Source organism: Anastrepha obliqua, chromosome 5 (genome assembly GCF_027943255.1).
Source record: "Anastrepha obliqua isolate idAnaObli1 chromosome 5, idAnaObli1_1.0, whole genome shotgun sequence".
NCBI lineage: Eukaryota > Metazoa > Arthropoda > Insecta > Diptera > Tephritidae > Anastrepha > Anastrepha obliqua.
Window position 1 is genome coordinate 123,631,365 of NC_072896.1, and position 25,637 is coordinate 123,657,001.

The following is a 25,637-nucleotide window of genomic DNA, read 5'->3' on the forward strand; positions in this document are numbered from 1 at the left end:
TACGCCAATAAATATCCCACAAATTGCGCCCAATTATTATCTTCCCATGAGTGTACGACAGGTTTGCAGCCAATATTAGCAAATAGCTACACGCCTTCATTCCTTAATTACAGCCTATAAAAGCATTTTCGCGCTAATGACTTTATTAATGCATATAAAAAGCAAGAAAATTTGCAATATTTCTCTATTAAGTTATTTGGACTCGCATTGAACTCGCTCAGCCACAAAATGCTGATGCGTCAAATCGACACAATAGCCATCTTCCGTCGCCTATTTATCACATGGCGCGTACTGGGCATCATCTTATGGCCATTCAATAAATATCTGCGCATTGTCTACGATTTGTTGATGAACATTTTCGTTACCTTCGGCTTTCCATTGCATTTGGTGCTAGGCATCATTTTCAGCACTAATCAGGAGCAATTCTTCATCAATCTGGTCATCGGCATTGCGAGCGTTTCGTGCACGTTAAAGCATTTGTTGCTGCGATATCGCCTGAGTGAAATGCTTATGGTAAATAAAATTCTTGCACGTCTGGATGAACGCGTGCACACCAATACGGACTATGACTACTACAAGCGCTTTATAGAGCGCCCGTGTAATTTTATGATCAATTTCTTCACGCGCTGCTACTTCGCGGTCAGCATAACGGCGCTACTCACGGCCTTAGTCACCGGCGAGCTGCTCTATCCCGCCTTTGTGCCGCTGGCCTGGCGCACCTCGATTTCGCAATATATTGTGGCCATACTGTTTCAATTCGCGGGTGTTTCGCTACAAATCGTGCAGAATATAGCTAACGACGCTTATGGTCCGGTGGTGCTATGTATGCTTTCTGGGCATGTGCACCTGCTAGCGAATCGGGTGTCGCGTGTTAGCCATAGCAGCGAAGAAAACATCGCAGAAAATAGTAGTGATTTGGCACTTTGCATCGAGGATCACAAACTGCTGCGGAGGTAATGTGCCACTAAATGTACAGTGTGTTTCATATGTCAGTGATCATTTCCGTTTTTTTCACAGCACCTCCAGCACAGTGGAGCGCATCGTCTCGGCCAGTTATCTGGTGCAATTTGTTGGTGTTGGCATCAATCTGTGCGTTGGCCTCGTCTATTTGCTTTTCTTCGCTGACAACTATTTTGCCTATGTCTACTACAGCCTACACGTAACGGCCATAATGATTGAGTTATTTCCTTGCTGCTACTTTGGCAGTATGCTGGAATGTGAATTTCACGATTTATCTTATGCAATTTTTAGGAGCAACTGGCCTACTCAGCCACGCGCATTTCGGCGGAATGTTGTTAATTTTACAGAGTTGACGCTAAGAGAGGTCACCCTATATGCTGGCGGTATGATACGAATCAATTTGGATTCCTTCTTTGCCACATGTAAAATGGGGTACTCATTCTTCACCGTTATACAAAGCATGAAGTAAAGAGAGATGGGGTGAGATCGACAAGGGGGAGACTCAAAAAGAAAATAACAAATTGCAAATGGAGAATGAAGAATGAAGAATGAAGAAAAATTAAAAAATCTTAAAAAAACACAAGTAGATTCATAGATCATAGTTCGTAATGCAATTACTTATATACTAATTAGCGGCACGCAGTTTGAAAAAAAATTAAATAAGAAGCGAAGCTCTTAAAACTCTGTGTACGTTTCATATGTGACACATTTTTTTCTACCCCACTTTTTTATTATATATTACTTATTCAGCTGTCACCGTAAAGGAATAGGTTTGTGTAATTACATAAAACACCAAATTTTTTTTTTTAACGGTCGCCACTCGGTGGAAAATAGTGTATTTCTGCCATGAAAAAGCTCCAAATAAAAAACATCAGAGGTGGCATTAAACTGTGGATTTCTCCGTTTATGAAAAAACATCAACAAGCACACCACTAATGGAGGAGCTCTGCCAAATACGCATCACAGGATGTACAGATAGTCTACGATACTAACACCCTGAAAAATGAAACTCTAAGTCAGCTTACCTTTTTCTAAAATTTTGTATCAAGAAGAAATTGAGTCAGTACAACACCTCCTCTGTGAATGTCCTGCACTTCAAAGAAGCCGTGCCAAATATCTAAGCGATTATATCTTTGAAGGCCTGGGCAGTTTGCAACATGTCTCACTGTAGGAACTACTTATCATATTAAAAATATCCAAGTGGTTTAAGCATTTTAGGTAGGGGAAGGAAAGCAAATGCAGGTATCACAAAGAGCCGATTGTCTTGTCTTAGACAAGCAACCTGGCTTACCTAACCCAACCAAACCCAACATTTTTTTGATTTACATATATTTTATACAAAATTTTTAAGACAATTAGAAATAAAAAAGGGGTTTTCGTGTAACAATTTTTTAATTTTTATTTGGTACTTAAGTTTCAATTGTATTTTGTATAAATCAGACATAAATAAATAATTGAATATGCAATCCACAAAATTTTTGTTCCATTTTTGTACATCTGATATAACACATGGGTTGAAATTAAATTAATTTTAGAAATGCATATACAGTCAACATCAAAAGAAGGTATACACCACATATTAACAAGTTTTAACTATTTATTTATAGTTCTGACTACTGCAAAATACATATGAAGCGAAATTTCACACTTTGTACAGAGTTTATAAAAATTCGGAAAATTTTTATCGAAAATTCAATCCTTTTAATTTCTTAAAAAATTTCAAATATGTACTTGCATGGCTTATTACATTTTGGTATCGTAAAGTGGAAGTCGTGTGAACCAAGTGGCATAAAAAATGTGTAAGCTCACTAGATTCCGTGAAAATTTAATTTGTATTTGTAATTAATTTGTAATTGAAAGCTACACAGTTGTCCGGATTTCAGTGCCCGCTACTGTATACAGGGTGCGCAATCTTTTATGTCGGTATGAAAACATTGAATAACTTTGAAAAAACAGCAATTGATTTGTATAAGTGAGGTATTTCTATTTGATTTGGTTATTAACAATTTATTAAAACTTTTTTAGCAATCACAGACTGCAATCTTTTTCTGCATTTGTCCTCACCTTGTCAAGCATTTCGGGTTTTATAGCGTCGATTTCGGCACGAAAATGTGTCTTAAGCTGGTCAATAGTCTGCGGCTTGTTGGCGTAAACCTTATTTTTGAGATAGTCCCACAAAAAGCAGTGGGGGGGGGAGGGGGTTAAGTCAGTTGATCTGGGGGGCCTGTCGATGTCGCCTCTTTTTGACACTAGACGTCCCGAGAATTTTCGTTGCAGAAATTCAATTGTTGCATTCGCATTGTGGCATGGCGCACCGTCTTGTTGAAACCAGTAACCGTCTAAACCTCTCTCACGCGCCGCATTGTAGGTTTACTGACGCCAAAATGCTGAGCTCGACGACGATACGGCACTGTTGGCTCCTGGACAACGCTCTCCCTCACTGCTTCAACAAGTTCATTAGAACGTCTTGGTCGTTGATGAGCGGCTTGTTGACGATATCCTACTGTCCCGTGCCCAAACCAATTCGGCACCAAAAGACGAATAGTTCTGTTAGATGTTGCCTGTTTGCCACGATACTTTTTGCGATATACGCGTTGAGTTAGAACAATAGAACGACTATTTTCGATGTAAAGTGTCACTATTTCAGCGCATAGTTTCGGTGTAAAGCGATCCATGGTTGAAGTTATACTGAATTGACGTATCGAAAACATGTGTGTGAAGTCGATCGGTTGGTAAATGACAAAGTTATTAATTCGTTGTATATATAAAATATGTTACTTGATGATTTCAGGGAAAGAAAGAGTCAAAAGTCTGTGATATTTCGTATACAATGGATATCCAGTAATGGTACTGATAGTTCGTACGAGTGAATTTGCTCTTAATTTTCAAACAACCCTCGTATCCTAAATAGTTTCAAGACTCTGTGATATTTGCTTACGACGTAATCAGTGGACTGTTTCAAACGACAGATGGATTAGGCTCGGTATCTTTCCGGTATGAATTTTAATAAAGAAATGATCCACACATATTGCAAAATGGTAGTACGTAGGAAGAAGAAGAACTTATCGAAAATTCTGCTAAACGATTCAACACAACTGAATTTCAACACCGGCTAACTCCACTGACAGAATAATATTAAAATAAAACTCAATGGAAGCAAATGAAATTCTTATCATATACATATATATAACCCAACAGAACCATATTTTTATATAAATAGGGCCCGCCATCTATCGTTACGGATTTGAACTAGGTATTATTTGAAGAATGGTAACACTTAGCTGTCATCTGATTTGACAGAAAATTCGTTTTATTCTTCCGCTGAACGAAAATGGTTGTGTATACGCTCAAAGAACGCTGGGAAATATTGCGACATTACTTTGAAAATCATGGTAATGTTGCAGAATGTGTACGAAAATTACATACGGCAATGGGAAGAAGAAAAGCACCGAATGAAGCGTATGTGCGTTACTTTGCGAAAAAAGTAAGAGAAACTGGGTTGCTTATTGACAAACCAACGCGTGACCGACCAAAAACCGTGCGTACACCCGAAAATATTGCTGCTGTGGCCGAGAGTGTTCGTGAATCACCAGGAACATCAGTTCTCCGTCGTTCTCAACAATTGGACATTTCGGAGACATCATTGAGACGAATTTTGCGTAAAGACCTTGGTATGACGCCGTACAAAGTCCAATGAATAAAGTTGTGTTCCATCATTAACCGGAAGGATTGTACTTCAAAATAAAAAAAAACTGTTTGGAAAAATATTGAGTAGTTTCTTTTTTATAGCATTTTTAATTCCTAAAGTTATATGGCGGACCCTTTATATATATTAGTCTCGTTCGAAACTATATATACATATATATATTTTTTAATTAATTAAACTCGATGTAGTTTAGTTTAAAATTTTTATATTTTATTTATAAATACTTGATTAAAACTATTTGGTGTATGCCATGTTTCCTCCACAACTCGAACCTTTAAAGCATAATTGTCTACAGGCTTGATCAAATTGCCTAAACCACTGTTCAGTGATGCAGCCCTACAATTTAGTTCGTGAATTCCAAATCGGAGGAAATAATTTTATTGTACCCTCCAACTGAAAAAAACATTTCTCCAATACCAGCATTTATTACTGTTATACAGGAAATTATCAAAAAAAAGATTTTATTTAAGTCCTATTTAGACATTGAATGTTTTTTTTACTCAATTAAATTCTTTCCGTCTGAATCAAGGCAAATCTATTGAAGGTGTTAGCGGTAAGTCAGCTGATTTGTTTTTTTTTCGCCTTGTTCATGTGGTTGTCAGCTTAGAATGAAACAAGGCGAATTCATTCTTCGTTTTCTACTTTGTCAACACTTTGCTTCTGATTCAACAATCAAACGTACCAAACATTGTTGCAAAACCAATTGGATTACGGCGGCTGCTGTTACTATTTCAACCCCTAAAAAATATTGATTGATGTTACATAATCTCAAATATATCCAAAAATTATGTTTCTGGTTTTTCTGCCCGGAATATATGAAAAACGTGAGTTGAAACTCTGGAAAATAATAGCTTCGGTTCTTCTTAGGATATCTGGTTCTCCAAATCAAGTGTAATTTACCATCCAATTGTACTAAAGCGTTTGAAACTGATAATATTACTCTTTTTATTCACTTCTTAAATCAATTCTTTCTGCTTTAGTGCTTCACTGGATTTTTTTCAACGAAATACCCAGCCATCACTAAAGTCCCTGAAGGTAGAATTTCTAAACAAACGAGTTCAAAATATAGCTTTAACTCATAAAATCGAATTAAATATCAAAGAACCGGTTTCTTTCTTGTAACTTCAAAATATATTTCATTCTGCTTTTTGCTGCATAACAGTCCCTCTCAACGGCTATGACGCCAGTGCTAACACAGGTTAGTGTCGTTCGAAACTTTTCCGTAAACGCAACCAAACAAAAATTAGTGAGAAGCGTTTCGAGGCGGTATTTTTATGCCCGCATTCCAAATTATCTTACGCCGCGGCTGCAAAAATAATTAAAAAATCAAAAACATTGTTGTGATGTTGAATTAGTGGTACAAAAAGCACAAAAATGTTGACAAAAAATAAAGTGATAAAGAATAAAGCGATCGTCCAACTTTTTAAACGGGACCCTTCTTTGCGACTACACTAAGCGCACACAATTCTAGTTAAAATACCGAACAGATGGAATAGATGTGAGTATCAACACCATCGAACGAGGACTGAAGGAGGCGAACATATCCTACCGCCCCACATCATCAAAACCACTGCTCTCGGAAAATTACACTGAGCAACGCAAGGCTTGGGCTACCGAAAACATGGAACGCGATTGGGGTAAGGTTGTTTTCTCGGATGCAGCAATTTTTTGGGCTTGGATTCCACTTAAGCGAGCTGGGTCCACGAGCCATACTAATATCGTACACCGTGAAAGTGAATGTTTAGTGTTGCTTCTCCGGTGAAAAAGATGTATCCAGGAAGAAATAATGATTGGGTCGTGCAAGAGGATAATGACCCAAAACACCAAAGTCGACTCTGTAAGGCCTGGAAACCAGAAAAATGGCGTCACAGTAATAAACTGGCCTTTTCAGGCTCCAGACGCTAGCCCCGTTGAAAATGTGTGGAGAATTATGAAAACGCATCTTGCCGCAAAGCCAGTCCATGATTTAAAGCATATCGTGCGTCAAGTTCACAAGATCTGGTCCTCTTGGTCGACGAGCTACGCAGAAAAGCTAGTTCAAAGCATGCCGAGAAGATGCTAGGCTATACTCAGCAACGTTGGAGACTATACGGCGTATTAAGTAATTGCGACTCCTTGTTTAGTACACACTTTCATGTAAAGAAAATTTTAAATATATGTATATATTTTATACTTCATGATTAATCGCGTCTCCTTTTTTCTGACACTGACTGTAATAATGATAGAAAAACCTGGCAAAAGCCTTGACGAAGTTTCGTCATACCGCCCGATCTCTTTGCTACCTATAATGTCTAAGTTGTTCGAAAAAATTATTTTGCAGTGATTTATTTTATTCAAACCCATTTTGGATTTCGAAAAAAGCACTCAGCAATTGAATCACAACCGTAAAAGAAGCAATCGGAAAGAAAAACGTATGCCCTTCCATTTTATCGGTGTTACTCCGGCCTTCTATAAAGTACGGTATGACGGATTGCAACCTATGCTAATGGCAAGATCATTCCAAAGTAATTTTCGAACATTTTAACTTCATATCTAAGCAATAGATATTTCGGGATGAAGTGCCATGTCATTTATTCAAGCCTTAAGCCAATAATTGCGGAATTTCACAAGGATGTATTCTTAGACGTATACTTTAAATGCTTTTCACATCTGACCTTCCGACTTCTAAAAAGAGCAGAACGGTCACCTTCGCTGACGGTACACATTTCAAGAAAATTGAACGATTTGAAAAGATGTTTCGAAAAACCGCAGTAAAGCATTGCACGTGAAGAGCACTGACTGGCATCGTGACCCTAGAGGTCGATATCTGTAGTTTTATGCCGCCTCCATACGACAGATGAATTTTTGTGAGGAGTTTTATGTGGCAGAAAACCACCCGGAAACTTGCAAATACCCGTCGAGGGACGACGGCTTTTAGGAAAAACTTTTTCTACCATTTCAAGTCGCACAAGTCACATCAAGCCACAATCCATCCATAAATAGAATTCTTTAGAGTATCTCGACCCCAGCGCCACTCTGCGGGCATATTTTTCTCAAAAATTTTTATATATTTTATTTATTTATTCAAGTATAAACATTCCCCTCTAGGTGATTAATGTATGGACGCAAAATTGTCACCCTATCGGAAATTTCATAATTTTTATAAATCGAGTCCTAGGTGGAACGTAGGGTTTAAACAAATACTTCATAATTTGATTTTTTCATAGATAGAAAATTATTTTGTCTCGGTAAATGGCCTGCTTTCTGCGCTTCTGCGTCAATCTGCCGTTTCCAAGTGTTGGCTGGTCTCCCCTTTCTCATTCTAGTCTAATACTGGGGAGGATATCGTTTTGTTTTTTTGTTATTTAATAAAAACAGTTATTCAGAAACAAATTGATTGGTTTATTTTCCACCACCTTGTACATCACCGTGAAATAGTAAAATTTATTCTGTAGTTTCAAGCGCAATGCCGAAATGTTTATTGGATAATAAAAAAGACTAAAGTGGATTATAGATATGATTTTGTATGAATATCTTGACCCCAGCCATAACCAATGGGTCACATAAACTTTCCCAGACATGCGCCCAACTATCGCATTTACAAATGGTGCTTCAAAAGACGCGCCTAGACATTGTTTTAAAATAAAACATGTAAAAGTTTAGATTCCATCAGGTTTCACTACTTTTATTCAAAATAGAGCTCTTAGGAATTAGATGGAATTATTATATATTGGAAAGAATTATAAAATGACATCATTTAAGTGACCACCATGAGCACCTCTACAGCTAAACTCAGCCTCCAAACAGTCGATTCAAGAATGCCAAATTGTTGAGAACGTCGAAATATCTATTTTGAAGGTGGTTCAGCAACTCTTTGCACTACATCAGGAATTTTCTCAACAGAGCATCAAGTTTTTAGCCAGCCAGTCCTTTTTCTAACCTCAACAGAACCTTCACATTTTTTCACCAACCTTTAAATTAATGACAGCCGAACGATTATTTCCACCAAAAAAATTACGAATTTTGAGATATTTTATTCGGCTGTGCTTTCCATTTCTACCACGATATATTTGCTTATAATGTCTAAGTGCGTGGACTGAATTAAAACATTATAACACGCAAATGTAGTCACTATATCAGCCTTTTGATTTATATTACTTTTTATAAATTAAAATTAAGAATTAATAGCAATATTTAACGTTAAAAATGCATCGTTTTTGCATAAGCTTGAAAAAATACCCTATTACAGACGCTTATTTCACTTAAATACAAACACAGAAAAGTAAAAAAATCACTTATAAACATTCTTTATTAGATTAGGACTCGATTTAAAGCTATTTTTACCAAATAATACTCCAAATTCTATTAAAATTCTATTATTACAAATGTTCTTCTAACCGTTTGTAATACCGTGCAGAATAAATGTGAGATGCGAACTGTCAAACGAACCATGAGAGAGAGAAGAACAGAGCGAAATAAGAAAAACCCAGTCAACCAAAAGGGAACAATTCTTTTATTATTATTTTTATTATTTATAGGGGCGCTTTTTTGATTTCAAATATACATGTATATTACAAAAACAAATATTTTTACAAATACTGAAAATTTGGAATAAAAATCGCGCGATTTGATTTCAAATATACATACATAAAATAAATAAATAATTGGCGCGTACACTTCTGTTAGGTGTTCGGCCGAGCTCCTCCTCCTATTTGTGGTGTGCGTCTTGATGTTGTTCCACAAATGGAGGGACCTACAATTTCAAGCCGACCCCGAACGGCAGATATTTTTATGAGGAGCTTTTTCATGGCAGAAATACACTCGGAGGTTTGCCATTGCCTGCCGAGGAGCGACCGCTATTAGAAAAAGGTTTTTATTAATTTTGCTTTCACCGAGATTCGAACCAACGACCTCTCTGTGAATTCCGAATGGTAATCACGCACCAACCTATTCGGCTACGGCGGCTGCCTAAATATACATATATACTACAAAAACAAATATTTTTACAAATACTGAAAATGTGGAATAAAAATCGCGCGCTTTTTAGTCCAAATTTTCGCCTGCGGCGCTTTTCTGATTTCAAATATACATACATACATGTTACAAAAAAAATTTTTTATAAATAGTGAAATAGTGCAAAATCGGACAATTTTTGGCCTCACTCATAACTTTTACGATAAAACAACATTTCCATAAGTGCTATGAATTATAAAACCTAAGTTAAATGCTTGCTGGGTTGACGACTGCTGTATACTCTTCTCTTCAACTGTATTTCAGTACAAACTGCAAATGCGGTCGGAAAAACCCATATTTTTAAACTTCTCCTGGGGGTTCTATAGGGACCCTCGGAGGTTGGGACTTTCACAGTTAAAATGGTGTGACCTTGCTCTTTCTAATGGACCTGGTGGGGGGTGCCACGCCCCCTCTCCCCCCGCCCCCCATACAAATATATCGTGGTAGCAAAGGAAAGTTTTGCCATTTATTCTTTAAGATCGACCATTTTTATAACAAGTTTCAATAATTGTAACACGTTGTTCTATGGCGTAAAATTGCACATTCCCCCTACTTGACAAATGCCAAAAATGACATAAATAAAAGGTACCGTCTAGGAATGATTCACTACTGGCATCTAGGCGCAACTTTTAAAAGACCCCTTACATAAAAGAAAATTTAGTATCAAAATGTAAATTCAAGCACGCAGATACATACCCCAACTATTTTCCGAATCATTTGAATACCTGATTATTCTCCATTCTCTATCACTACATTAATAAATTGCATGAGCAGGCACCGCTTCTGCTTCAATTAGTGGCATTGGGGGTACACGTGCCTATATCCTTGGAGTATTTTAAGAGTGTCGAATATTTACTAATTGCAGCTGCTATCGAAAACAGTAATTATGCGTATTAATTACATGCTTTCACACTGTAATTTTGCAACGCAGACACACGTTTCTCAACCTCTTCTGGTTTCTTAACCTAAAGCTGTGACTTAAATACGTCAACGCATCACAAATGACATCTCACAATCTTTGCGTAATCCGATCGGTCAACAGGCAGTTTAAACCTCCGCAATGGACTCGCGAATCAATACAGTGAAAATATTTAGCCCTTTATTATTTTTCTGGCGCATTTTGGGTTTCACCACCAGCTGCAATAAGTACCTCATCGGCCTCTACGACGTATTTGTGACCATCGTCGTCTCTCTCGCCTTTCCTGCGCATTTAATTCTGGGCGCAATATTTACTGACGAGCGAGAGGACATTTTCAGCAATTTAGCAATTGGCATTTCCTCAATTGCCTGCACAATTAAACATTTCATGCTACGTCCGCACTTGAAACGAATTGTTGCTTTGAATAAAACTTTCCAACAATTAGATGAACGAGTGCGAAGTGATGAGGACACCCACTACTACATAAAATATATGCGCAACCGTTCAGTTTTTATGATGCGTTTTTACGTCTACGTTTACTTCTCGGTGGGCGTCATGGCGGTGCTTTCAGCTTTGTGGACTGGAAAAATACTATACCCCGGATATGTGATCGTGGACTGGCGCAGCACGACGTGGAAATATTTGGTGGTAATGCTTTATCAATCGTACAGCTTCAATATGGAAGTCGCACAAAATCTCACCAACGATGCTTATGGGCCAATAGTTTTATGCCTACTCGCCGGCCATGTGCACTTGCTCTCCAGGCGTGTTGCGCGTATAGGTCATGAGATCACAAGCGAAATGGATGAAAACTACAGAGCACTTGTGATTTGCATTGAGGACTACAAACTGCTGATGAGGTACAAATACCAATCAAATATTTGCCATGTAGAAACAGTCAAAATAAAGATTACCATCACGCAAAAAAAATGTTTGTTTTTATTTAGTAAAAAAATGTATTTAATAAAAAAATATTAATTGAGAGGCGCAAAATTTTTCATTTGCATTCAAATTTGCATTTAAACAACTTTTTTATTACTTTTTCAGTTTTTGTTATTCTTCTATTTAGTAAAAAAAAATAAAAAAAATGTTTTCAAATAGTTTGAATATTTTATTTACTAAACAAAAGATAATGTATTTAGAATATTTTTTTTTACTAATTAAATAGAAGAATAAAAAAAACTGCAAAAGTAATAAAAAAGTTTTTTAAATGCAAATTTGAATGCAAATCAAAAATTTTACGCTACCCAATTAATATATTTTTTATTAAATATAAAAAGCAAAATATGTTGTTTAAATAAAACAATTCTTGGGTGATTAATTTTGTGCCATCTAAATAAACACGAAAAATATTTTACACTTATCCTGACTTTTGCACGCTTCACTGCTTTTTTAGAGGTATGCGGCAGCTGCATAGTTTTCAGCCTTTTGAATATTTTTTTAATAAATAAACAAAAATTTAATTAAAATTTAAAATTAAAATTTAGATTTTTTTTTTATTTCGTAAAATATTATTCAAAAGGTTGTAAATTAAATTTTTTTTTATTATTTGTTTCATATTATCATTATTATTTAAATATTTATACTAAACAAAAAAAAATTGTTCAAGAGCACATTGGATGACTAATTTTGCGCCAACTAAATAAAATCTCTACTAAATAGAACAAAAAACAATGTTTCCGTTTTTCTTGCGGCTGCTGTTTAGTTTGCAAGCTTTTGTTAATTTTTTTACTAAGAAAAAAACAATAAATTATTCAAAATTTATTTATTTACTAAAATTATTTTTTTATTATTCATTTTATTTCGTTGTTATTATTATTTTCAAATATATTTTTTACTAAATACAGACGTATTCTCCACACTGTTGGTATGTATGCCAACGCAAAACTGTATCGCACTTATCCAACGAGATGTGGTGTAATTAGCTCTTCGCTTTGCTGTAGTACTACCGGGCGGATTCCACCAGCCCCCGTGGTCTTGTATGGCCATACAAAAGCACTTTTTGGTCAGAGTTGATTTGAGGATTGGAAAAAACGTTGGCACGAGTGTATTATAATTGAACGAGGACCCAATAGATATTAATCAATAAATATTTGTCGAGAGTACCAAAAACTCACTCGTCATTCAAATTTGTGGCTTCAAATTTAATGTAAGTCAATGAAATAAAAGTTCAAAGCATTCTACTTAAACTACTTCCTTTTTTGGGAATTTTGCTTTATTTTCGTCGTTTGCAATGCAATATAAAGTGCGCCAATAAATATTGCACAAATTGCGCCCAATTACTATCTTCCCATGAGTGTACGAAAAGTCAAGTTTGCAGCCCATATTAGCAAATAGCTCCACGCCTTCATTCCTTAATTACAGCCTATAAAAGCATTTTCGCGCTAATGACTTTATTGATTCATATAAAAAGCAAGAAAATTTGCAATATTTCTCTATTAAGTTATTTGGACTCGCATTGAACTCACTCAGCCACAAAATGCTGATGCGTCAAATCGACACAATAGCCATCTTCCGTCGCCTATTTATCACATGGCGCGTACTGGGCATCATCTTATGGCCATTCAATAAATATCTGCGCATTGTCTACGATTTGTTGATGAACATTTTCGTTACCTTCGGCTTTCCATTGCATTTGGTGCTAGGCATCATTTTCAGCAGTACTCAGGAGCAATTCTTCATCAATCTGGTCATCGGCATTGCGAGCGTTTCGTGCACGTTAAAGCATTTGTTGCTGCGATATCGCCTGAGTGAAATGCTTATGGTAAATAAAATTCTTGCACGTCTGGATGAACGCGTGCACACCAATACGGACTATGACTACTACAAGCGCTTTATAGAGCGCCCGTGTAATTTTATGATCAATTTCTTCACGCGCTGCTACTTCGCGGTCAGCATAACGGCGCTTCTCACGGCCTTAGTCACCGGCGAGCTGCTCTATCCCGCATTTGTGCCGCTGGCCTGGCGCACCTCGATTTCGCAATATATTGTGGCCATACTGTTTCAATTCGCGGGCGTTTCGCTACAAATCGTGCAGAATATAGCTAACGACGCTTATGGTCCGGTGGTGCTATGTATGCTTTCTGGGCATGTGCACCTGCTAGCGAATCGGGTGTCGCGTGTTAGCCATAGCAGCGAAGAAAACATCGCAGAAAATAGTAGTGATTTGGCACTTTGCATCGAGGATCACAAACTGCTGCGGAGGTAATGTGCCACTAAATGTACAGTGTGTTTCATATGTCAGTGATCATTTCCGTTTTTTTCACAGCACCTCCAACACAGTGGAGCGCATCGTCTCGGCCAGTTATCTGGTGCAATTTGTTGGTGTTGGCATCAATCTGTGCGTTGGCCTCGTCTATTTGCTTTTCTTCGCTGACAACTATTTTGCCTATGTCTACTACAGCCTACACGTAACGGCCATAATGATTGAGTTATTTCCTTGCTGCTACTTTGGCAGTATGCTGGAATGTGAATTTCACGATTTATCTTATGCAATTTTTAGGAGCAACTGGCCTACTCAGCCACGCGCATTTCGGCGGAATGTTGTTAATTTTACAGAGTTGACGCTAAGAGAGGTCACCCTGTATGCTGGCGGTATGATACGAATCAATTTGGATTCCTTCTTTGCCACATGTAAAATGGGGTACTCATTCTTCACCGTTATACAAAGCATGAAGTAAAGAGAGATGGGGTGAGATCGACAAGGGGGAGACTCAAAAAGAAAATAACAAATTGCAAATGGAGAATGAAGAATGAAGAATGAAGAAAAATTAAAAAATCTTAAAAAAACACAAGTAGATTCATAGATCGTAGTTCGTAATGCAATTACTTATATACTAATTAGCGGCACGCAGTTTGAAAAAAAATTAAATAAGAAGCGAAGCTCTTAAAACTCTGTGTACGTTTCATATGTGACACATTTTTTTCTACCCCACTTTTTTATTATATATTACTTATTCAGCTGTCACCGTAAAGGAATAGGTTTGTGTAATTACATAAAACACCAAATTTTTTTTTTTAACGGTCGCCACTCGGTGGAAAATAGTGTATTTCTGCCATGAAAAAGCTCCAAATAAAAAACATCAGAGGTGGCATTAAACTGTGGATTTCTCCGTTTGTGAAAAAACATCAACAAGCACACCACTAATGGAGGAGCTCTGCCAAATACGCATCACAGGATGTACAGATAGTCTACGATACTAACACCCTGAAAAATGAAACTCTAAGTCAGCTTACCTTTTTCTAAAATTTTGTATCAAGAAGAAATTGAGTCAGTACAACACCTCCTCTGTGAATGTCCTGCACTTCAAAGAAGCCGTGCCAAATATCTAAGCGATTATATCTTTGAAGGCCTGGGCAGTTTGCAACATGTCTCACTGTAGGAACTACTTATCATATTAAAAATATCCAAGTGGTTTAAGCATTTTAGGTAGGGGAAGGAAAGCAAATGCAGGTATCACAAAGAGCCGATTGTCTTGTCTTAGACAAGCAACCTGGCTTACCTAACCAAACCCAACATTTTTTTGATTTACATATATTTTATACAAAATTTTTAAGACAATTAGAAATAAAAAAGGGGTTTTCGTGTAACAATTTTTTAATTTTTATTTGGTACTTAAGTTTCAATTGTATTTTGTATAAATCAGACATAAATAAATAATTGAATATGCAATCCACAAAATTTTTGTTCCATTTTTGTACATCTGATATAACACATGGGTTGAAATTAAATTAATTTTAGAAATGCATATACAGTCAACATCAAAAGAAGGTATACACCACATATTAACAAGTTTTAACTATTTATTTATAGTTCTGACTACTGCAAAATACATATGAAGCGAAATTTCACACTTTGTACAGAGTTTATAAAAATTCGGAAAATTTTTATCGAAAATTCAATCCTTTTAATTTCTTAAAAAATTTCAAATATGTACTTGCATGGCTTATTACATTTTGGTATCGTAAAGTGGAAGTCGTGTGAACCAAGTGGCATAAAAAATGTGTAAGCTCACTAGATTCCGTGAAAATTTAATTTGTATTTGTAATTAATTTGTAATTGAAAGCTACACAGTTGTCCGGATTTCAGTGCCCGCTACTGTATACAGGGTGCACCATCTTTTATGTCGGTATGAAAACATTGAATAACTTTGAAAAAACAGCAATTGATTTGTATAAGTGAGGTATTTCTATTTGATTTGGTTATTAACAATTTATTAAAACTTTATTAGCAATCACAGACTGCAATCTTTTTCTGCATTTGTCCTCACCTTGTCAAGCATTTCGGGTTTTATAGCGTCGATTTCGGCACGAAAATGTGTCTTAAGCTGGTCAATAGTCTGCGGCTTGTTGGCGTAAACCTTATTTTTGAGATAGTCCCACAAAAAGCAGTGGGGGGGGAGGGGGTTAAGTCAGTTGATCTGGGGGGCCTGTCGATGTCGCCTCTTTTTGACACTAGACGTCCCGAGAATTTTCGTTGCAGAAATTTAATTGTTGCATTCGCATTGTGGTATGGCGCACCGTCTTGTTGAAACCAGTAACCGTCTAAACCTCTCTCACGCATTTGCGGGCAGACATAATGAGGCAACATCCATCGATATCGGTTGGCACCATCGACCGTTTCGCTTTCCCGGTAAAAATATGACCCAAAGATGGTTTAGGCACAAATGCCGGCCCAAACAGGTACTTTCCGGTCATGTAATGGCGTTTCATGTGTCTCGTGTGGATTCTCAGTTCCCCAAATGCGGCATTTTGTTTATTCACGCTGCCAGAGAGGTTAAAATGTGTCTCGTCAGTCATTAAAATTTGCTTCCAAAAATTGGGTCAGTGTCAACCATTCGAGCGATTGTTTGGCCGTATTCCAAGCGACGTACATGCTCTGTCGGCAATATTATTTGTGACAATTGTACTTTATACGGAAAAAAGTGTAAATCATCCTTTAAAATGCGCCGTATTGTAGTTTTACTGACGCCAAAATGCTGAAGGTGTTAGCGGTAAGTCAGTTGATTTGTTTTTTTTCGCCTTGTTCATATGGTTGTCAGCTTAGAAGGAAACAAGGCGAATTCATTGTTCGTTTTCTACTTTGTCAACACTTTGCTTCTGATTCAACAATCAAACGTACCAAACATTGTTGCAAAACCAATTGGATTACGGCGGCTGCTGTTACTATTGCAACCCTTAAAAAATATTGATTGATGTTACATAACCTCAAATATATCCAAAAATTATGTTTCTGGTTTTTCTGCCCGGAATATATGAAAAACGTGAGTTGAAACTCTGGAAAATAATAGCTTCGGTTCTTCTTAGGATATCTGGTTCTCCAAATCAAGTGTAATTTACCATCCAATTGTACTAAGGCGTTTGAAACTGATAATATTACTCTTTGTATTCACTTCTTAAATCAATTCTTTCTGCTTTAGTGCTTCACTGGATTTTTTTCAACGAAATACCCAGCCATCACTAAAGTCCCTGAAGGTAGAATTTCTAAACATACGAGTTCAAAATATAGCTTTAACTCATAAAATCGAATTAAATATCAAAGAACCGGTTTCTTTCTTGTAACTTCAAAATATATTTCGTTCTGCTTTTTGCTGCATAACAGTCCCTCTCAACGGCTATGACGCCAGTGCTAACACAGGTTAGTGTCGTTCGAAACTTTCCCGTAAACGCAACCAAACAAAAATTAGTGAGAAGCGCGCGAAGCGTTTCGAGGCGGTATTTTTATGCCCGCATTCCAAAGTATCTTACGCCGCGGCTGCAAAAAGAATAAAAAAATCAAAAACATTGTTGTGATGTGGAATCAGTGGTACAAAGAGCACAAAAATGTTGACAAAAAATAAAGTGATAAAGAATAAAATGATCGTCCAACTTTTTAAATGGGACCCTTCTTTGCGACTACACTAAGCGCACACAATTCTAGTTAAAATACCGAATAGATGGAATAGATGTGAGTATCAACACCAGCGAACAACGACTGAAGGAGGCGAACGTATCCTACCGTCCCACATCATCAAAACCACTGCTCTCGGAAAATTACACTGAGAATCGCAAGTCTTGGGCTACCGAAAACATGGAACGCGATTGGAGTAAGGTTGTTTCCTCGGATGCAGCAACTTTTTGGGCTTGGGTTCCACTTAAGCGAGCTGGGTCCACGAGCCATACTAATATCGTACAGCGCACTGTTAAACACCCGGTGAAAGTGAATTTTTAGTGTTGCTTCTCCGGTGAAAAAGATGTATCCAGGAAGAAGCAATGATTGGATCGTGCAAGAGGATGATGACCCAAAACACCAAAGTCGACTCTGTAAGGCCTGGAAACCAGAAAATAGCGTCACAGTAATAGACTGGCCTTCTCAGTCTCCAGACACTAACCCCGTTGAAAATGTGTGGAGAATTATGAAAATCCATCTTGCCTCAAAGCCAGCCCCTGATTTAAAGCATATCGTGCGTCAAGTTCACAAGATCTGGTCCTCTTGGTCGACGAGCTACGCAGAAAAGCTAGTTCAAAGCATGCCGAGAAGATGCCAGGCTATACTCGGCAACGTTGGAGACTATACGGCGTATTAAGTAATTGCGACTCCTTGTTTAGTACACACTTTCATGTAAAGAAAATTTTAAATATATGTATATATTTTATACTTCATGATTAATCGCGGCTCCATTCTTCTGACACTGACTGTAATAATGATAGAAAAACCTGGCAAAAGCCTTGACGAAGTTTCGTCATACCGTCCGATCTCTTTGCTACCTATAATGTCTAAGTTGTTCGAAAAAATAATTTTGCAGTGATTGTACCTTTTTATTCAAACCCATTTCGGATTTCGAAAAAAGCACTCAGCAATTGAATCACAACCGTAAAAGAAGCAATCGGAAAGAAAAACGTATGCCCTTCCATTTTATCGGTGTTACTCCGGCCTTCTATAAAGTACGGTATGACGGATTGCAACCTAAGCTAATGGCAAAATCATTCCAAAGTAATTTTCGAACATTTTAACTTCATATCTAAGCAATAGATATTTCGGGATGAAGTGCCATGTCATTTATTCAAGCCTTAAGCCAATAAATGCCGGAATTTCACAAGGAAGTATTCTTAGACTTATACTTTAAATGCTTTTCACATCTGACCTTCCGACTTCTAAAAAGAACAGAACGGCCACCTTCGCTGACGGTACACATTTCAAGAAAATTGAACGATTTGAAAAGATGTTTCGAAAAACCGCAGTAAAGCATTGCACGTGAAGAGCACTGACTGGCATCGTGACCCTAGAGGTCGATATCTGTAGTTTTATGCCGCCTCCATACGACAGATGAATTTTTGTGAGGAGTTTTATGTGGCAGAAAACCACCCGGAAACTTGCAAATACCCGTCGAGGGACGACGGCTTTTAGGAAAAACTTTTTCTACCATTTCAAGTCGCACAAGTCACATCAAGCCACAATCCATCCATAAATAGAATTCTTTAGAGTATCTCGACCCCAGCGCCACTCTGCGGGCATATTTTTCTCAAAAATTTTTATATATTTTATTTATTTATTCAAGTATAAACATTCCCCTCTAGGTGATTAATGTATGGACGCAAAATTGTCACCCTATCGGAAATTTCATAATTTTTATAAATCGAGTCCTAGGTGGAACGTAGGGTTTAAACAAATACTTCATAATTTGATTTTTTCATAGATAGAAAATTATTTTGTCTCGGTAAATGGCCTGCTTTCTGCGCTTCTGCGTCAATCTGCCGTTTCCAAGTGTTGGCTGGTCTCCCCTTTCTCATTCTAGTCTAATACTGGGGAGGATATCGTTTTGTTTTTTTGTTATTTAATAAAAACAGTTATTCAGAAACAAATTGATTGGTTTATTTTCCACCACCTTGTACATCACCGTGAAATAGTAAAATTTATTCTGTAGTTTCAAGCGCAATGCCGAAATGTTTATTGGATAATAAAAAAGACTAAAGTGGATTATAGATATGATTTTGTATGAATATCTTGACCCCAGCCATAACCAATGGGTCACATAAACTTTCCCAGACATGCGCCCAACTATCGCATTTACAAATGGTGCTTCAAAAGACGCGCCTAGACATTGTTTTAAAATAAAACATGTAAAAGTTTAGATTCCATCAGGTTTCACTACTTTTATTCAAAATAGAGCTCTTAGGAATTAGATGGAATTATTATATATTGGAAAGAATTATAAAATGACATCATTTAAGTGACCACCATGAGCACCTCTACAGCTAAACTCAGCCTCCAAACAGTCGATTCAAGAATGCCAAATTGTTGAGAACGTCGAAATATCTATTTTGAAGGTGGTTCAGCAACTCTTTGCACTACATCAGGAATTTTCTCAACAGAGCATCAAGTTTTTAGCCAGCCAGTCCTTTTTCTAACCTCAACAGAACCTTCACATTTTTTCACCAACCTTTAAATTAATGACAGCCGAACGATTATTTCCACCAAAAAAATTACGAATTTTGAGATATTTTATTCGGCTGTGCTTTCCATTTCTACCACGATATATTTGCTTATAATGTCTAAGTGCGTGGACTGAATTAAAACATTATAACACGCAAATGTAGTCACTATATCAGCCTTTTGATTTATATTACTTTTTATAAATTAAAATTAAGAATTAATAGCAATATTTAACGTTAAAAATGCATCGTTTTTGCATAAGCTTGAAAAAATACCCTATTACAGACGCTTATTTCACTTAAATACAAACACAGAAAAGTAAAAAAATCACTTATAAACATTCTTTATTAGATTAGGACTCGATTTAAAGCTATTTTTACCAAATAATACTCCAAATTCTATTAAAATTCTATTATTACAAATGTTCTTCTAACCGTTTGTAATACCGTGCAGAATAAATGTGAGATGCGAACTGTCAAACGAACCATGAGAGAGAGAAGAACAGAGCGAAATAAGAAAAACCCAGTCAACCAAAAGGGAACAATTCTTTTATTATTATTTTTATTATTTATAGGGGCGCTTTTTTGATTTCAAATATACATGTATATTACAAAAACAAATATTTTTACAAATACTGAAAATTTGGAATAAAAATCGCGCGATTTGATTTCAAATATACATACATAAAATAAATAAATAATTGGCGCGTACACTTCTGTTAGGTGTTCGGCCGAGCTCCTCCTCCTATTTGTGGTGTGCGTCTTGATGTTGTTCCACAAATGGAGGGACCTACAATTTCAAGCCGACCCCGAACGGCAGATATTTTTATGAGGAGCTTTTTCATGGCAGAAATACACTCGGAGGTTTGCCATTGCCTGCCGAGGAGCGACCGCTATTAGAAAAAGGTTTTTATTAATTTTGCTTTCACCGAGATTCGAACCAACGACCTCTCTGTGAATTCCGAATGGTAATCACGCACCAACCTATTCGGCTACGGCGGCTGCCTAAATATACATATATACTACAAAAACAAATATTTTTACAAATACTGAAAATGTGGAATAAAAATCGCGCGCTTTTTAGTCCAAATTTTCGCCTGCGGCGCTTTTCTGATTTCAAATATACATACATACATGTTACAAAAAAAATTTTTTATAAATAGTGAAATAGTGCAAAATCGGACAATTTTTGGCCTCACTCATAACTTTTACGATAAAACAACATTTCCATAAGTGCTATGAATTATAAAACCTAAGTTAAATGCTTGCTGGGTTGACGACTGCTGTATACTCTTCTCTTCAACTGTATTTCAGTACAAACTGCAAATGCGGTCGGAAAAACCCATATTTTTAAACTTCTCCTGGGGGTTCTATAGGGACCCTCGGAGGTTGGGACTTTCACAGTTAAAATGGTGTGACCTTGCTCTTTCTAATGGACCTGGTGGGGGGTGCCACGCCCCCTCTCCCCCCGCCCCCCATACAAATATATCGTGGTAGCAAAGGAAAGTTTTGCCATTTATTCTTTAAGATCGACCATTTTTATAACAAGTTTCAATAATTGTAACACGTTGTTCTATGGCGTAAAATTGCACATTCCCCCTACTTGACAAATGCCAAAAATGACATAAATAAAAGGTACCGTCTAGGAATGATTCACTACTGGCATCTAGGCGCAACTTTTAAAAGACCCCTTACATAAAAGAAAATTTAGTATCAAAATGTAAATTCAAGCACGCAGATACATACCCCAACTATTTTCCGAATCATTTGAATACCTGATTATTCTCCATTCTCTATCACTACATTAATAAATTGCATGAGCAGGCACCGCTTCTGCTTCAATTAGTGGCATTGGGGGTACACGTGCCTATATCCTTGGAGTATTTTAAGAGTGTCGAATATTTACTAATTGCAGCTGCTATCGAAAACAGTAATTATGCGTATTAATTACATGCTTTCACACTGTAATTTTGCAACGCAGACACACGTTTCTCAACCTCTTCTGGTTTCTTAACCTAAAGCTGTGACTTAAATACGTCAACGCATCACAAATGACATCTCACAATCTTTGCGTAATCCGATCGGTCAACAGGCAGTTTAAACCTCCGCAATGGACTCGCGAATCAATACAGTGAAAATATTTAGCCCTTTATTATTTTTCTGGCGCATTTTGGGTTTCACCACCAGCTGCAATAAGTACCTCATCGGCCTCTACGACGTATTTGTGACCATCGTCGTCTCTCTCGCCTTTCCTGCGCATTTAATTCTGGGCGCAATATTTACTGACGAGCGAGAGGACATTTTCAGCAATTTAGCAATTGGCATTTCCTCAATTGCCTGCACAATTAAACATTTCATGCTACGTCCGCACTTGAAACGAATTGTTGCTTTGAATAAAACTTTCCAACAATTAGATGAACGAGTGCGAAGTGATGAGGACACCCACTACTACATAAAATATATGCGCAACCGTTCAGTTTTTATGATGCGTTTTTACGTCTACGTTTACTTCTCGGTGGGCGTCATGGCGGTGCTTTCAGCTTTGTGGACTGGAAAAATACTATACCCCGGATATGTGATCGTGGACTGGCGCAGCACGACGTGGAAATATTTGGTGGTAATGCTTTATCAATCGTACAGCTTCAATATGGAAGTCGCACAAAATCTCACCAACGATGCTTATGGGCCAATAGTTTTATGCCTACTCGCCGGCCATGTGCACTTGCTCTCCAGGCGTGTTGCGCGTATAGGTCATGAGATCACAAGCGAAATGGATGAAAACTACAGAGCACTTGTGATTTGCATTGAGGACTACAAACTGCTGATGAGGTACAAATACCAATCAAATATTTGCCATGTAGAAACAGTCAAAATAAAGATTACCATCACGCAAAAAAAATGTTTGTTTTTATTTAGTAAAAAAATGTATTTAATAAAAAAATATTAATTGAGAGGCGCAAAATTTTTCATTTGCATTCAAATTTGCATTTAAACAACTTTTTTATTACTTTTTCAGTTTTTGTTATTCTTCTATTTAGTAAAAAAAAATAAAAAAAATGTTTTCAAATAGTTTGAATATTTTATTTACTAAACAAAAGATAATGTATTTAGAATATTTTTTTTTACTAATTAAATAGAAGAATAAAAAAAACTGCAAAAGTAATAAAAAAGTTTTTTAAATGCAAATTTGAATGCAAATCAAAAATTTTACGCTACCCAATTAATATATTTTTTATTAAATATAAAAAGCAAAATATCTTGTTTAAATAAAACAATTCTTGGGTGATTAATTTTGTGCCATCTAAATAAACACGAAAAATATTTTACACTTATCCTGACTTTTGCACGCTTCACTGCTTTTTTAGAGGTATGCGGCAGCTGCATAGTTTTCAGCCTTTTGAATATTTTTTTAATAAATAAACAAAAATTTAATTAAAATTTAAAATTAAAATTTAGATTTTTTTTTTATTTCGTAAAATATTATTCAAAAGGTTGTAAATTAAATTTTTTTTTATTATTTGTTTCATATTATCATTATTATTTAAATATTTATACTAAACAAAAAAAAATTGTTCAAGAGCACATTGGATGACTAATTTTGCGCCAACTAAATAAAATCTCTACTAAATAGAACAAAAAACAATGTTTCCGTTTTTCTTGCGGCTGCTGTTTAGTTTGCAAGCTTTTGTTAATTTTTTTACTAAGAAAAAAACAATAAATTATTCAAAATTTATTTATTTACTAAAATTATTTTTTTATTATTCATTTTATTTCGTTGTTATTATTATTTTCAAATATATTTTTTACTAAATACAGACGTATTCTCCACACTGTTGGTATGTATGCCAACGCAAAACTGTATCGCACTTATCCAACGAGATGTGGTGTAATTAGCTCTTCGCTTTGCTGTAGTACTACCGGGCGGATTCCACCAGCCCCCGTGGTCTTGTATGGCCATACAAAAGCACTTTTTGGTCAGAGTTGATTTGAGGATTGGAAAAAACGTTGGCACGAGTGTATTATAATTGAACGAGGACCCAATAGATATTAATCAATAAATATTTGTCGAGAGTACCAAAAACTCACTCGTCATTCAAATTTGTGGCTTCAAATTTAATGTAAGTCAATGAAATAAAAGTTCAAAGCATTCTACTTAAACTACTTCCTTTTTTGGGAATTTTGCTTTATTTTCGTCGTTTGCAATGCAATATAAAGTGCGCCAATAAATATTGCACAAATTGCGCCCAATTACTATCTTCCCATGAGTGTACGAAAAGTCAAGTTTGCAGCCCATATTAGCAAATAGCTCCACGCCTTCATTCCTTAATTACAGCCTATAAAAGCATTTTCGCGCTAATGACTTTATTGATTCATATAAAAAGCAAGAAAATTTGCAATATTTCTCTATTAAGTTATTTGGACTCGCATTGAACTCACTCAGCCACAAAATGCTGATGCGTCAAATCGACACAATAGCCATCTTCCGTCGCCTATTTATCACATGGCGCGTACTGGGCATCATCTTATGGCCATTCAATAAATATCTGCGCATTGTCTACGATTTGTTGATGAACATTTTCGTTACCTTCGGCTTTCCATTGCATTTGGTGCTAGGCATCATTTTCAGCAGTACTCAGGAGCAATTCTTCATCAATCTGGTCATCGGCATTGCGAGCGTTTCGTGCACGTTAAAGCATTTGTTGCTGCGATATCGCCTGAGTGAAATGCTTATGGTAAATAAAATTCTTGCACGTCTGGATGAACGCGTGCACACCAATACGGACTATGACTACTACAAGCGCTTTATAGAGCGCCCGTGTAATTTTATGATCAATTTCTTCACGCGCTGCTACTTCGCGGTCAGCATAACGGCGCTTCTCACGGCCTTAGTCACCGGCGAGCTGCTCTATCCCGCATTTGTGCCGCTGGCCTGGCGCACCTCGATTTCGCAATATATTGTGGCCATACTGTTTCAATTCGCGGGCGTTTCGCTACAAATCGTGCAGAATATAGCTAACGACGCTTATGGTCCGGTGGTGCTATGTATGCTTTCTGGGCATGTGCACCTGCTAGCGAATCGGGTGTCGCGTGTTAGCCATAGCAGCGAAGAAAACATCGCAGAAAATAGTAGTGATTTGGCACTTTGCATCGAGGATCACAAACTGCTGCGGAGGTAATGTGCCACTAAATGTACAGTGTGTTTCATATGTCAGTGATCATTTCCGTTTTTTTCACAGCACCTCCAACACAGTGGAGCGCATCGTCTCGGCCAGTTATCTGGTGCAATTTGTTGGTGTTGGCATCAATCTGTGCGTTGGCCTCGTCTATTTGCTTTTCTTCGCTGACAACTATTTTGCCTATGTCTACTACAGCCTACACGTAACGGCCATAATGATTGAGTTATTTCCTTGCTGCTACTTTGGCAGTATGCTGGAATGTGAATTTCACGATTTATCTTATGCAATTTTTAGGAGCAACTGGCCTACTCAGCCACGCGCATTTCGGCGGAATGTTGTTAATTTTACAGAGTTGACGCTAAGAGAGGTCACCCTGTATGCTGGCGGTATGATACGAATCAATTTGGATTCCTTCTTTGCCACATGTAAAATGGGGTACTCATTCTTCACCGTTATACAAAGCATGAAGTAA

The 25,637-nt window shown here is 36.9% G+C and overlaps 3 protein-coding genes across 3 annotated transcripts; all 3 read left to right on the plus strand.

The window, feature by feature from the left end:
* The first annotated feature begins 228 nt into the window (after positions 1-228).
* On the plus strand, positions 229-1,429 carry LOC129249116 (odorant receptor 33b-like). The gene is made up of 2 exons (XM_054888767.1): positions 229-953; positions 1,018-1,429. Exons 1-2 carry the CDS (start codon positions 229-231, stop codon positions 1,427-1,429), a joined length of 1,137 nt encoding a protein of 378 aa, XP_054744742.1.
* A 9,289-nt stretch (positions 1,430-10,718) lies between these two features.
* Positions 10,719-14,257, plus strand: LOC129248969 (odorant receptor 33b-like). The gene is made up of 3 exons (XM_054888576.1): positions 10,719-11,437; positions 13,050-13,781; positions 13,846-14,257. Exons 1-3 carry the CDS (start codon positions 10,719-10,721, stop codon positions 14,255-14,257), a joined length of 1,863 nt encoding a protein of 620 aa, XP_054744551.1.
* A 7,841-nt stretch (positions 14,258-22,098) lies between these two features.
* Positions 22,099-25,637, plus strand: LOC129248970 (odorant receptor 33b-like). The gene is made up of 3 exons (XM_054888577.1): positions 22,099-22,817; positions 24,430-25,161; positions 25,226-25,637. The coding sequence occupies exons 1-3, from the start codon at positions 22,099-22,101 to the stop codon at positions 25,635-25,637; spliced, it is 1,863 nt and encodes a 620-aa protein (XP_054744552.1).

Excerpts from the sequence above, each read along its gene's own strand:
- LOC129249116 (XM_054888767.1), top strand. The coding sequence starts at position 229 with ATGCTGATGCGTCAAATCGACACAATAGCCATCTTCCGTCGCCTATTT. Across the intron at positions 954-1,017 it reads GATCACAAACTGCTGCGGAG|CACCTCCAGCACAGTGGAGC; the intron begins GTAATGTGCCAC and ends TTTTTTTCACAG.
- LOC129248969 (XM_054888576.1), top strand. The coding sequence starts at position 10,719 with ATGGACTCGCGAATCAATACAGTGAAAATATTTAGCCCTTTATTATTT. Across the intron at positions 11,438-13,049 it reads GACTACAAACTGCTGATGAG|CCACAAAATGCTGATGCGTC; the intron begins GTACAAATACCA and ends GAACTCACTCAG. Across the intron at positions 13,782-13,845 it reads GATCACAAACTGCTGCGGAG|CACCTCCAACACAGTGGAGC; the intron begins GTAATGTGCCAC and ends TTTTTTTCACAG.
- LOC129248970 (XM_054888577.1), top strand. The coding sequence starts at position 22,099 with ATGGACTCGCGAATCAATACAGTGAAAATATTTAGCCCTTTATTATTT. Across the intron at positions 22,818-24,429 it reads GACTACAAACTGCTGATGAG|CCACAAAATGCTGATGCGTC; the intron begins GTACAAATACCA and ends GAACTCACTCAG. Across the intron at positions 25,162-25,225 it reads GATCACAAACTGCTGCGGAG|CACCTCCAACACAGTGGAGC; the intron begins GTAATGTGCCAC and ends TTTTTTTCACAG.